The 14,345-nt window shown below is 35.6% G+C and overlaps 1 protein-coding gene across 6 annotated transcripts in view; it reads right to left on the bottom strand.

Annotated features, from left to right (window-relative positions):
- TRIM37 (tripartite motif containing 37) overlaps nt 1-13,956 on the bottom strand; it is a 103,551-nt gene extending 89,595 nt beyond the window's left edge. For 3 of the 6 annotated variants that reach the window (XM_036222844.1, XM_016123068.2, XM_016123067.2), the window contains exons 1-5: nt 13,495-13,954; nt 11,813-11,914; nt 5,083-5,123; nt 3,435-3,551; nt 669-756 (exon numbers count right to left, since the gene is read on the bottom strand). In XM_036222844.1, the coding sequence (XP_036078737.1) occupies nt 669-756; nt 3,435-3,551; nt 5,083-5,123; nt 11,813-11,914; nt 13,495-13,515 (369 nt within the window). In that variant the 5' untranslated portion in view covers nt 13,516-13,954. Of the gene's footprint in view, nt 1-668; nt 757-3,434; nt 3,552-5,082; nt 5,124-11,812; nt 11,915-13,494 lie in introns of all 6 variants that reach the window. The other 3 variants (XM_016123066.2, XM_036222847.1, XM_036222845.1) reach the window with 2 other exon arrangements.
- Between the last annotated feature and the right edge of the window lie 389 nt (nt 13,957-14,345).

Raw genomic sequence — 14,345 nt, 5'->3', positions numbered from 1 at the left:
TTAACTTATGCCCAGAGAGATCAACTCATTGCTAATGAGCACGTCTAGATGTATATACCCCACTTCTGCTTCCACTATTACTAACTTTCCCCACCAAAAATTGACTGTTTATTCTCAAACCTGTTTATGCTCATTGTACTTATTATTCTAGATATATAATATTAATTAAATAAAACAAATATAAAATAAAAAACTTGACTGTTTAACATTTGATGAAGCTAGGCAACTTTAAAAAACTACTTTTGAATTATATCGGGGGGAAAAATCTTAAGATTTAGATGTTTGCATTCATATTTTCCACAAATGTTGAAAGCTGTTGTTTCACTTTAAATAAACCGAAATTGGAAATCATGGCCAGGACATCAGGTCAACTGAATTTCAATCAAAGAAAAGACCCCGATCTTCCAACAAAAGATTTGCAAATGACTATATATTTTACAGGTTTTCAATTAAAAGAAAATATTTATGTAAGGGGTACACATTCCACATTAAAATCTCCCGCAAAAGTTGTTTTTCTGGATTAAAGAAGGAAGAATAAATAATTTCTGCTAAAAGTAGAATCGTTTAATTTTCATTCTATAAACAGATTAAAATTATTTTCTAAATCAAACATTTCCATTTTTTCTAGTCTCTAACTAAAAACAATATGCTGAATTGATTCTGCTCACCATTCCTCCCCAAAGTGCACACTGATGGCAGATACACTTCTTACAAGTCCAGCAAAATACACTAAGTTTTTCATGGTGATTTTCACATCTATATATTATGGGGAAAAAAAAGTTATAAAATAAATGAAATAAATTTAAATTGGAACATAATCACCTCAACAAATTCCTAAGTTTGGGCAAACAAGTTGGTCAATCTTAAAAGATTATATCTCAGGAAACAATAGAAAATGTATTCCATGGCTTCTGTGAATTAAGCTAAAGAATTACACTGGAACACAATTCTTTAAGTATTGACTTTGTTAACTACAAGGACTTACAATCACATGAAAAATGCAGACTAGTTTCTGAATAAAGTACAAATATAATATCATTTCCTAGGATAATTATAGATGATAAATTCTAACCTAGACTAAATTTGGGGCAAATCAGATTATATGTTTATACCTACATAAGCATATAAGCGTGCATAAATACTTTTTCTACACATAACCAACGCTAACAATAATTAAGATATGTAATTAATTGTACAAAGTAATACCAGATCCTAATGAGAAATGAACTCAATTTTTAAGTTTTCTCTTAAGCTGGATATCCACATGCAAAAGAATGAAGATGGACCTGGTTATGAATTGAATTGCATCTCCCCTTCCCAAATGCCTTTGTTGAAGCCCTAATGTAACTATTTGGAGACAGGACCTTTAAGGAGATAATGTTAAATGAGATCATAAGCATAGAGCCCTAACTCAATAGGACTGATGTCCTTACAAGAAAAAAAAAAGACACCAGGAGCATAGGTGCAGAGAAATGGCCATGTAAGGACAGAGAAAGAGTTATATCCAAGTTAAGGAGAGAGGTCTCACCAGAAACTAACCAAGACAACACCTTGATCTTGGACTTCCAGACTCCAAAACTATGAGGAAATTAACTTCTACTGTTTAAACTAAGCAGTATATGGTATTGTTATGACAGCCCTAGTGGATGAATACCATTAACTTACACCATATACAAAAATTAACTCGAAACAGATCAAAGACCGAACGTCAGCCCTAAAGTTATAAAACCCTTGAAGAAAACATAGGAAAAAAGCTTTCTAATATTGGATTTGGCAATAATTTCTTGGATAGGACACCAAAAGCACATACAACAAAAGGAAAAATATATAAACAACTTATGTCAAAATCAAAAACTTCTGTATATCAAAGGACACAATAAACAGACTGAAAGTACAAACTATGGAATGGGGAAAAAAATTTGCAAGTCATATATCTGATAAGGAGTTAATATCCAAAATCTATAAAGAACTCCACAACAAAACCAAAAAAAGAAAATCCAAAAACAAAAATCTGATAAAAACATGAGCAAAGATCTTAAGCAGACATTTCTCCAAAAAAGATACACGAATGGCCAACAAACATATGCAAAGATGCTCCACATCCTAATGATCAAAACCCCAATAAGATATTACCTCACACCCATTATGATGAATGGCAGTCGTCCAAAAAAAAAAAAAAAAGAACACGACAGAAAACAAGCGTTGGCAAGAATTGAGAAATTGGAACCCTTATATACACTGCTGGTAGGAATGTAAAATTATGCAGCCTCCACGGAAAACAATATGGAGGTTCCTCAAAATATTAAAAACATAATTACCATATAATCTGGCCATATACTACTTCTGGGTATTGATCCCAAAAATTTTAAAGCAAGGTCTAGAAGAGATGAACACCCATATTCATAGCAGCATTATTTGCAATAGTCAAAAGTGAAAGCAATCCAGATGTCCATTGATAGATGAATAAACAAAATGTGATACATATACACGAGGGAATATATTAACCAGCCTTTAAAAGAAAGGAAATTCTGACATACGCCACAACACAGATGAACCCTGAGTACATTACTCAAAGTAAAGGAAGACAGTCACAAAGAGACAAACACTAGATCATTTCAACTATATGAGTAGATAGTCAAATTTGTAGAAAAAGTAAAATGGTGGTTGTCAGAGGCTGGTAGGAGAAATAGAGTTACTGTTTAATGGGTAAAGAGCTTCAGATTTGTAATATGAAATCCTGGAGATGAGTTGTACAACAATGTGAACATACTTAACACTACTGAACTGTACACATAAAAACGGTTAAGATAGTAAAATTTGTCATGAGTATTTTACCATAATAAAAATATTTAAGTTTTCTCTTATCTTTCCAGAGGACACAGTTGCATTTTTAAAAAAGCTTTTCACTTAAGTAAGTACACTGAGCTTCAAGAAAATACCTAAATAGGCCTACATTTTATATTCTCATTTATAAGTAATCTTACACAATCGTTTATAAGAATATCAAATAGAAAATAAAAGTATGAAGAAACAGCATATCAGATACTATCCAGAAGCTCATTTAGCATGATTTCCACACCTCCAAATTTAGAATATAGCTTTTTCAATATAGGAAATTTATCAGAATAATTCCTAATCAATGGCCTATATGTATCTTCAACAAACCCAGGGGAAGCCAGTAGGCATCAACAGACAAAGAAGAGAGATTAGCAGATGAGGAAACTATGGCAGTTCCACTCCTTTTATGAAAGGATCTAATAAGAAAAAAAAAAAAAAAACAATCAAGAGTTAGAAGGATCTTTTCAAACAGTGATACCCATACCATGCCAGAAAAAAGTGTTTACCTATGAAACTAAAAGAAAACTTCCAATAGTTTCACTAAAATAACATGGCAAATTCTATGAAATACTTTAACAAAGAAATCGAGGACATACTTGTCCTTTTCATTTTCTTCATGTTTGGTGAGACTACAGAGTTGAAGAGTATCAAGCTGCTGTGTTACTTCTTCTGCCCAACGACAGTTTACTAGTTCTCGTAGCTGGAGAGGAGCACTGGAGAAGATATATACATATATTCTAATTCAGAAATTTGAGATTATTTCCTAAAATAAACATTCCAAAGGTAAATATGTGCGGTGATGGATGCATTAATTAACTCTATGGGGGGAGGATCCTTTTACAATGTACGTATATCAAATCTTCATGTTGTATTTGCCAATGATATCTAAATAAAGCTGGAAAAAAATTAACAATCATGAAAAAAATTAACACATACCTCAAAATAGAGCTCACAATCACATTCATACCATATTACTAGTAAAATAATAAGATAACAAAAAGTATGCTTTGTGACTTATTTTAACATTAATTTATCATTTACAAAAAAAAAACCTAACAAAAAAATACTGGCAATTCAGAGTACAGACTGAATTCTCAATTCTTTAGTCTAAAACTGTACTGTCCAAAATGAGAGCCAATACCCACATATTACTGTTTAAATTAAAATTCAAATTAATTAAAATTAAATTAAATTTCATTAGTCACACCAGACATATTTCAAGTGCTCGTCATATGTAGCTAGTAACTAACAAATTGGATGATACAGAACATTCCATCATTACAGAAATTTCCATTTAATAGTGCAGGTCTTCTTAAAAGTTAATATAAAAAAGAAATATATGAAAAAAAGGCAAAAGAGATGAAAAGTAAGGAAAAAAGAATTATAAATGTCTAAAATTATTTCTAAAGATGCTCGATTTCAATCTTTTTTTCTAAAAAGCGTATTAAAAACAAGATACCACTTTTCACTCAGCAGAATGACAAAAAAAAAAAAAGATCAACTGGTAATATACAATGTTGACAGGAATGTGAAGGAATATAAAATGGAAACATTTCCTTCAATGCAATTTGGCATCGTTAATTGAAACGACCTAAAGTGAAAACAATCTAAATGTCTCTCAATATAAGCATAAATAAAGCAATGTATAGTCAGTCACCTAATAGATTATTCAGACATTTTTTAAATGATGTATGCTACATACCATCAAGAAAGGTATCGCCATTTTTGGTACAAAAACAAACAAAAAAACGGCAAAACAGTACTATAACTTCTGTGTGTTTTAAGAAAAACTTTATGTGTATACATATCAGTATGTACATTGAAAAATGTTTAGAAGAGTAGATAACGAACCTAACAATTTCTTCTGAAAGTGTAATTTCTTGAAAAAATTAGGTAGGGAGTAACAGAATCAGAAGACTTTGTTATTTTATATTTACCTATACTATCTGGATTTTTTAAACCAGAAATCTTTTTTTTTTTTTTTTAATTATAAAAGATAAGTTAAGAAACTACGCAATGATTTTCTAAAAGAAGGTAAACAATGTAATGCATTCTACATAATTCTGGGTCAGAGCAATTAGTTTGCACTGCTATGTCTAGATAGATTGCTTATTTTCAACTGTATTCATAAAGAGAAGAAAGAGCAGCAGACTGCAGAAAGAATTTTATGAGTACTAGGGCACACTCTGACTCCATCACCTAATTATTTTCCAAATTCACAAATAATCATAGCAAAACGCTTACCGGCAATGAGGACATTGAGCTCTCTGCTCTGTCAGCCAGCGCTAAGAAGACAAAAAGTTAGATTTTAATTGCAGAAACATCACTACTTTAATTTGCACATATTCAATACTTATATACCAAATTTAATGAGTTTAACTCTCTAGTGTCTGCATTAATTATAGAGATACTTATAGAAATAGGAAGCAATCTACTATCTCCCCTCATTATCACTGTGGCCAAGACGAACTTTCAAAGGGACAGAACTCATTCCAAAATAATTAAGAAGCTATTCTCTCATGGGAAATAAAAAGATCCTAGGACTAGCTAGACCTCACAGAGATGTGGATAATCTTCATGAAAACAATAATGATACTGTCACTGCTATCTCCAAAAATAAACTACAGTAATACTATAAAACCCCTGAGGAAGTCTAAGATAGTAATAAATTCCTTTTTAGAAAAGCAAACTAATTTTGAAATATATACATTATGGATATATAAATTAGACCTAAAATATGAATTATCAATATAGCAAAACTCTTTTTATGTCTTAAAAGAGTTCTACAGTTCAAGAACTTGACCATCTACATAACCTGGTTTCCTCATAATTGTAAAAATGTTTTACAAGAAAATGTCTCTATTAAACCTCAAAATCTATTAATTTAATAGTTTTCATTATTACTGGATAGGGAAGAGTTTTACACCATATACCAAGGAGATGCAAAGACTTCCTGAATACCTTTCCAAAAACAATAGCACTGTGGTTAAATATTTTAGGTTTTAACAGCCTAGTAAATAGGTTCAGAGGTAAATGACTATATAATCCTATACCTATGTATTCCCAGTATCTGATATTCCTGTTTATCCCTTTGTATTTCTGTTAAAAACATAAGCTTTTCCCTACAGCCAAATAATTAACTCAAATAAAATCCCCAGGAAACCTTAAAAGATAATAAAAGATGAAAGATAATGGAGGAAAAGGTACTCCATACCAAAATAAATAAATAAATAAAACTGGTAAAAAAGAAAATAGATGGAAAAGGATTCCTCCATTCTTAAAAATCTTGAAAATTATTTCTTCAGTCTCTTGGCAAACACAAGATTTGGGTCAGATTTCTTCCCCTGAAACCATGCTCTGCTATAGTCATAGCACTGCCTCCCACAACTGCCCCCAGGGCTGATCTCAGCCTACACTTACTCTGGCACTTACTAACTATGTGACACTAAACAAGTGATCAAGCTCAAGTTTCCCTGATTATACACCATGATCAAGTGGAATTTATTCAGGAAATGCAAGGACAGTACAACATATAAAAAGTTATTAGGTGCAATACATCACATTAATAAAATGAAGAAAAAAAACACATGATCATCTCAATTGATACCTGACAAAATCCACTATCCATTCATGATAAAAACGCTCAAGGAAAAGGAATAGAAGGGAACTTTCTCAGCTTGATGAAGGTTGTATTTAAAAAACCCATAGTAAAAAACAAACAAACAACAACAAAAAAAACCCCTATAGTAAACATCATATTCAATGGTTAAAGATTGAAAACTTTTCCCTTAAGATCAGAGAAAAGACAAGGATACACACTTATAACACTGAAAATTCAGCTAGAGCAATTAACCAAGAAAAATAAACAGAAAGCATCCAAAATAGAGAAATAAAATTGTTTGTGATGACATAATCTTATATGTAGAAAACCTAAAGATTTCACAAAAAACTGCTTAACAAATTCACTAAAGTTTCAGGATACAAAAATCAACACACAAAAAACACTGGGATTTCTATACACTAGCAAACAAATTAAGAAAACAATACATACAAACATATAGTGCATCAATACAAATACCCAGGAATAAATTTAACCAAGGAGTTGACAGATTTGCATATGGAAAACTACAAAACATTGCTGAAAGTAAAGAAGTCCTAAATAAATAGAAAGATATCCCATACTCATGGATTAAGAGATTGGGTATTGTTAAGCTGACAATACTACCCAAAGCAACCTAAATAATCGATGCAATTCCTATCAAAACCCCACTGGTGTTTTTTAAAGAAGTAGAAAAACCCAATCGAAAATTCAAATGGAATCAAAACTACCTTGAATTTCCTTATTTCAAAATTTACAAGGCTAAAGTAATCAAAACAGTTTGGTACTGGCATAACAACAGAAATAGAGACCAAATAAAAGAGAACCTAGAAATAAACTCAAAAGGACAAATGTTGCATGATTGAATTTAGATGAGGTACTTAGACAAATTCATAGTAGTTCCCAGAGGTTTGGAGAGAAGGTAAGGGATAGAAGTAATGAAAGTAGGCGTTGTCTTTTTCCTGATCTTAAAAGAAATGGTGAGGCACCAATACACATCTATGAGAACTGCTAAAATTCAAGATAGAACAAATCAAGTGCTGACATTAACGTGGAATAAAATGGAACTCTCACACACTGCTGTTAAGAACATAAAATGATAACTATTTTAGAAAACAGTTTGACCATTTGTTCAAGTTAGTTAAAAATACACCTACCATATGATCTAGCCATTCCATTCTTATTTACCCAAGAGAAAAAAATGGAAGTCCAAAGACATGTATGTAAGTGTTCACAGTTTTCCAAGTAAATGCCAAAAACTAGAAGTAACCTGTATGTTCGTTGACAAATGAATGTGTACAATATGGTGACTATAGTTAATACTGTTGCTAAAAAGAGCTTAAAGAGCTTAAAAGTCTTCATCACAATAAAAAAAAAAATTATAACTATGTATGGTGATGCCATTAACGACACTTACTAAGGTCATCATTTTGCAATATATACAAATACTGAATGTACAAACATGTTATACACCTCAACCTTATATGTCAATTATACTTCATTTAAAACTGAAAACCAAAAATAAGTTAATAAATTAGGGCACATGTATACGATGGAATGCTACTACTCAGCAATACACTAGAGATAGATGAATCTCAAAATGATTTTGCTGAGTGAAAAAAGTCAAGTACATAAGAGTACAGGTTGTAAGATTTCATCTGTATAAAATTCCAGAACATCGGAAATTATCTATCGTGGCAAAAAGCAGACCAGTGCTTGCCTGGGAACAAGAAAAGCAAGAGGCGCAATGAAACTTGGGAATTGCATATACGTTCACTATCTTGACTGTGGTGATGGTTTCTCAGGTGCATACATTTGTCAAAACTTATCAAATTGTACACTTTAAATATGTGCACTTTATTGTACATCAACTATACCTAATAAAAAAAAAGGCTGCAAAATTAAAAACAAAATACAAGCAAACATAAACGTGCTACTTATGCTAAAAATCGAGAAAAAGTAAAAAAAAAAATTCGAAAGATGAGGCAAAAAAGGGAGGGAGAAAATACAAAAGGAAGAACAGAATGAGTGTAGCTGGATAAATGAAGGGAGAGTTAGCTTGATGTGCCCACATTTTGGGGTGTGTGTACGTATACATGTGTATACAGGTGTCTTGGTAGAGCACTGGCCTGAGAGTGAGTCCAGTCCTGGTCTGTCACCAACTACTAGGTAATTTTGGACAAGTCTATTCATGAGTCTGAACCTTTGATTCAATGACACAAGTATCTGTACAGGCCAAGGTCAAATGAACAGAAATAAGAAGAGAAAGTAAGACGTTCAAATAAACAATATTACAATTTGGTTGGGTGGTGCGGCCAGCTTCTCAAGGACTGTGCTCCTGTAATTATCCCTAACTCTCCAAAAATCATTAATATTCTCTCTCTACTGGTTCAATCAAGATACAAATCTTCTTCAAAAAGGAAAAATGTTGACTTTCAACATTCCCCCACACACACTTCAATCCCCTGCCTTATTTCTCCTTTACAACAATAGTTTTTTATACTTGCTGTTTTACTCTCTTCCCACTCTGCCAGTAAGTTTTTGTCCCCGCTGTTCCACTGAAGCTACTTATCAAGGTCACCAATGACCTATACGTTCTCAAATCCGATGGTCAATTCCTAGGCCAGAACCATGACACAGCTAACCTACTCCTCTTTGAAACATGTTTCTCACTTGAATTCTATGATACCTCACTCATGGTTCCTTCTTGTTATCCTTGCTGAATCTTCTTCCTCCTGACCTCTAAATGTTGAGCATCCCAGAGTTCAGACCCAAAAATCTCTTCCCCAGGAGGTAATCTGGTCAACTCAACTATCCCTAGGCATTAACACTATCTACATGCTAATAATTCAACCTCTCTAAAGTCCCCTTCCCCTACTCCAGATTCGTATTTCCAACTGCCAACATCTCCAGTTAGATGTATAACATCTCAAACTTGATATATTTAAAAACAAAATTTTTACATCTATAGCCTACCCAAATCTGCTCCTCCCGTTTTTTAATTAGAATACTGAAAAACCATTCATTCATCCAGATGCTATAAAAAACTTTCCTCACATCCTATCTGTAAACTCTATCTTGAAAACATATCCAGAATTGCCCTATTTTAACCTCTACTGTTACCATTCTAGTCTACACCACCATTCATTTTTTAACTAATAAAACACATTCTAACTAGTCTCTTCACTCTCCCATCTGCTCAGTCTACTTCCCACACAGGAACCAGTGATAGCTTTTAAAACATTCACGTCACTCAAAAGCCTTCAATGGCTACTATTACACTTAAAAAAAAATCCAATGCCTATACCAATGCCCCTAACAACATCTCCAAATTCATCTCCTTTTCCTCCCTCCCTGTCCACTTTGCTCCAGCCACACTGGTTTCTTTGCTGTTTCTCAATACACTAAGCATATGTCTTTCTCAGAGCTTTTGCCCCTTCTGATTTCTCTGCCTAGGATTTTCTCCCCTAGACACTCACAACTACCACACTTCATTCTGGTCTCTGCTCAAATGTCATCTCAGAGAGACCTTTCCAAACAACTCTATCTAAAATAGCTACCAACCTGCCTGTGCCCTCCTAAAAATCCCTAGTCTATATACCCTTATTCAGTTTCATTTTCCTTTATAGCATTTACGAGTATCTAACATATATCTAATTAGTTTTTGGTCTATACCCCAACTAATAAGTCTAATAACTTCTTGGGAAGTTAATGTGCCTAAGTCCAAGTAAGCATATAATTAATATCTGTTGAATGAACATATAAATAGTGCATTTAGGAACCAAGACAGCTCTAGAAAGAAAGATTAGAACTAGATTATCCAGATGGTCTGAATATAAAGCTAACATTCTTGGACTTTATTTTTCAGGCAATAAATTTCAGAGGCTCTGAAAGGAAAAGAAATGAAATTACTGGAAAACATCAATATGGCAGCAGTATACAAAACGAATTAGAGATAAAAAAAAAAAAAAGACTCAAGACAGATCAGTTAGGAGATAACAATAATAATCTAAGCATGAGGTAAAAATAAAAATGTATTTCTCTATCAGTTATAAATGATACTGGGACAGATATAAATGATAAGACAGATATCAATGATACTGGGAGACAACTGACAGGACTTCGAAATCATTAGTGTAAGAGATTTCAAGGCTGAGTGACTGGCAGAACAGAACAAAAAGAAAGAAGTCAAAAAGAGTCAATTTGAGAAAACAGGAGGACTCTGATCTGGAAAAAGGTTCAAGACACTAAAGGACAATCAGGTAAGACATTTATAGGTCAATGCTGAAGGAATAGATTTAGGCGTCATACACACAGAGATAAGAGTAAATCAAATTTCCTAAAGTGGACAAAATTTTCCCAGAAACCTCAGAGTAGAGAACTCCAGCAGCAATGTTGAAGAAATATATGCCTTTAAAGAGCAAGAGGAGAAAGAGATAACAGTAGAGAAATGACGAATCAATGAGGTATAAGGTAATAATCAGAAGTCATATGTATAATGAACCTTCATCAAAAGCACTGAGTCCACTTCAACTCTACCACTTAATTAACCATGAGGACAATTACTTAATTTCTCTAGGTTCAGTCTCGCCATTTGTAAAACATAACAATAGGTGTATTAGTTGCTATTTTAACAAGAATTATATGTCATCTATGCCACTACCATCCTGTAAAGTGGATGTTATTATCCACATTCCACAGCTGAGGAAACAAAGCTAAGAAAGACTGAGCCCCAGTTTACAAGTGAGAGAACTAGCACGGTATATAATCTAGGTCTTCTGTACATGGAGTACTGGCAAAGAACACAAGTTTTAAAACCAGACTTCCTAGGTTCAAAACCAGCTCCATCATTTACTGTGTGGATGGAAGCAAATTATTTAAATGTCAGAGATATTACTCTTGATCAAGGGATATTTATCTTCCGTAGGCAGAAATAAGGAACCAAAGAGAAATTCTAAGGTGAAGAGCACGTTAGATGGCCTTGATTTTCTCAGTAAAGGAAATAACCTAGGAAAAGTAATGTGGGCAGGGCAGTTTTCAACTGTGGTCTGCAGATGTGCTATTCAATCCCCGTACCCAACCAAAATAATTTGTTTCTAAGTACTTAAGTGTGCAGTGATATGATATTCTAACTATACTAAAATTACAGTGGGCTTCAGTTTCCAGACACTTCGCGGCAATTACCACTTGAGGGTTATACATCTCCATAATACTAAGCACTATACACTTATACACTGACAGTCTCCCTATTAAGAAACATTCTTTTATAACATTTTTAAAAGAGCACGAAATGTAAAAAAAAAAAAGAAGGAAAGAAAGGTAATTTTTACACTATATCCTACACATACTAAATGCATGTAAACTAATAAAACTTACCCTGATACAGCTGAAACAACAAAGCTTGGAACAATGAGGACACAGGCGTGCATCCCGCAATTTCTCCATACAAATGAAACATCGGAAAACCTCAGCAATGCTCTGGAAATAAGCAAAAATGTAAGGTCCACCAGATTAGGGAACTGAATCAAAAGTAAAAAGCATGCTTAAAATAATTACTTGACATTAACATTTATTTTATGCTGATAACATCTCAGTTTTAACTATATTTCATATCAGGACTTGGTTATACTCCAGGATCCCTCAGAACATCTGGAAAAAGTGCTTCCTTTTTACTACGCATAGAAATGGTTCTATTCTAAGGAAAGAATAAGAAATTCAAACAGACTTATGCAAATATTTTCACTTAAGCGTTAATTATAAGGGCAAGTTACTACAAATATTTCTTGTTTTTAATGCTATAGAAAAAATGCTTATGATGTACAATAAAAGGGACACTATATGATTAAATTAATGATATGAACTTTTAATTTTTTCTGCAATATTCCCGAGGATGAGTTGCTTCGATAATTTAAAAAGTTTTAAAAAGATACGTATCCTAATGGCAGTGTACTCTGATCAAGAAAAAAACTAATTAGAAATCCAGAAATCCGAACTTCTGCCCTGATGCTGCAGGACAGAAATTTTGCCACCATTGAAAATTTTGGTGGCAGCTCTACTAATGCTTTGGGAAGAAGAAAAAATTATGTAAACAGAAGAAACAATTATCTTTGCAAGCTTCAGGTGAATCAATTTAGGAAGTAACTGACAAAAAAAAGTTATAATTAAGTGTAGATTATGTATTTCAAGGTTTTTTTATAGTACTCATTTTTACTTTATTCCAGAACTAAACGCTCTGAAAACCAAGGTAAAGTTATCGAACCTTTATAGTAATACCCTCACATGAGGAACTGAGGGGAAAAAATATTACACATTAACCTAGTCATGATTCTGCAGGGCCAGAAAGAACCTGTAAGGTGCAAAGGCTGGGGAGCGGACAATAAGACCACTGGGTGAACTAGTTTCAAGCGGAGTAAGTACCCAGTAATACAGTTGCCCTTACTAAAAACAAGGATTTAGTATTTGGGAGGTTCAAAAGTTGACAATTTTTACATAATTATATCCAATAACATCGTTTTATGTTCCTAGCCTTTACATAAACATCCCAACCATTTGATATTTACCAGATTAAGATATTTAAAAAATTGGTTGTTCTGGCAAGCTACAGCCAATAAGTTAGTAAGAGAATATCCTCAATATAGGAAGGGCAAAAGTCTACAAAATGTACCGCTGGGAGGAATGATCATCCATTTGGAGGCAATTTGGATCCGCCCATGAACTCGCAAAAAAACTAGTTGCGAGTGGCAGGGCACGTCCATCTAATGAATTTGCAGATTTGCACTGCACAGGCTGTAGTTTGCAGCCTGTGCAGAGCTGGCTGAGTACCGAGTCAACCTGAAAATGCCAGGCTACACATCATCTGACTGCGGGAACGGTCATAGCACAAGCACCCAAGGGGCTGCAGAACCAGCACCGCATCCTTCGCACCTCGCCAGTCCTTCCCACAGAGGCAGCGGCGGGGTAGGGTGTCCTACCAGAAGGACTAGGGCAAGGCGACCCGATTAAAGAACTCTCAGCGGGTGGCGAGACAGACTAACCACCCCCTTCTCAACCACCCTCACCTCTACGCTCTGTTCATCCATTGCCTCCGACTTGGCTGGGTCCACGGCGACCCACAAACTCCGTGGTCTGACCTATTAGGCGCCGGCCTGAGGTCGCCAGGTCAAATCGCCGCGGAGAACAGTCCAGCGCCCACGTCAGGAAGCTCCAACGACCGCCCCACCTGCACGCCCCATTGCTTCAGGTTCGGGGCCGGCTACCCCCACTTCGCCATTTTCATCCGTGCGCCCGCCCTAGGGCGCAGTGGGAGAGCGAGCGGTGGCCGCAGCTCCTTCCTCCTGGTTTAGCCGCCCGCCAGCAACCGCGAGGCAGCCTCAGCCCACGTGACGCAGGCGGGCTGGCGGGCGCGCGCGTAAGGAACCGCTGCTGAAGCCCCGCGGCGATGGTCTCCAGCTGAGAAGGCGCTGCAGGGAATTCGCAAACACCAACGGTAACCAGGGCAGCTGGAGGCGCGGCGGCGCGGGAAGACACTGGCGCGCATGCGCGCAGGACGCTGCGTTAGGCGCGGAGCGGAGAGAGGCAGGCACCTAGTTCCCGCGGTGCGGGGGCGCACACGAGATTTGGCGGCTCGCTGCCGCAGGGTTGCGTGCCTTCGACCCTAGGCTAGCGCAGGCGGCGGAGAGCGTGGCGCCAGGCTGTGCCCCACCCCCGCAGGGGAGGCGGTGCTCCACCGGTCTCAAACTTTTGCGCGCCAGAGTGGAGCCACCTGGAGTGCTCAAGGAAAACGCAAACTCCGGAGCCACGCCCCTACGTATTCTGACACTGTGATTCTAGGGTGGCGCCCCACAAAATCCGCGATTTCAACAGCCACTCTCGATTTGTATGCAAGCGGTCTGTGGCCCGTCCTTTTAGA

Source organism: Rousettus aegyptiacus, unplaced genomic scaffold (genome assembly GCF_014176215.1).
Source record: "Rousettus aegyptiacus isolate mRouAeg1 unplaced genomic scaffold, mRouAeg1.p scaffold_m13_p_6, whole genome shotgun sequence".
Classification (NCBI taxonomy): domain Eukaryota; kingdom Metazoa; phylum Chordata; class Mammalia; order Chiroptera; family Pteropodidae; genus Rousettus; species Rousettus aegyptiacus.
Note: the sequence above shows the minus strand (reverse complement) of the source record. Positions and strands in the feature narration are given on the sequence as shown.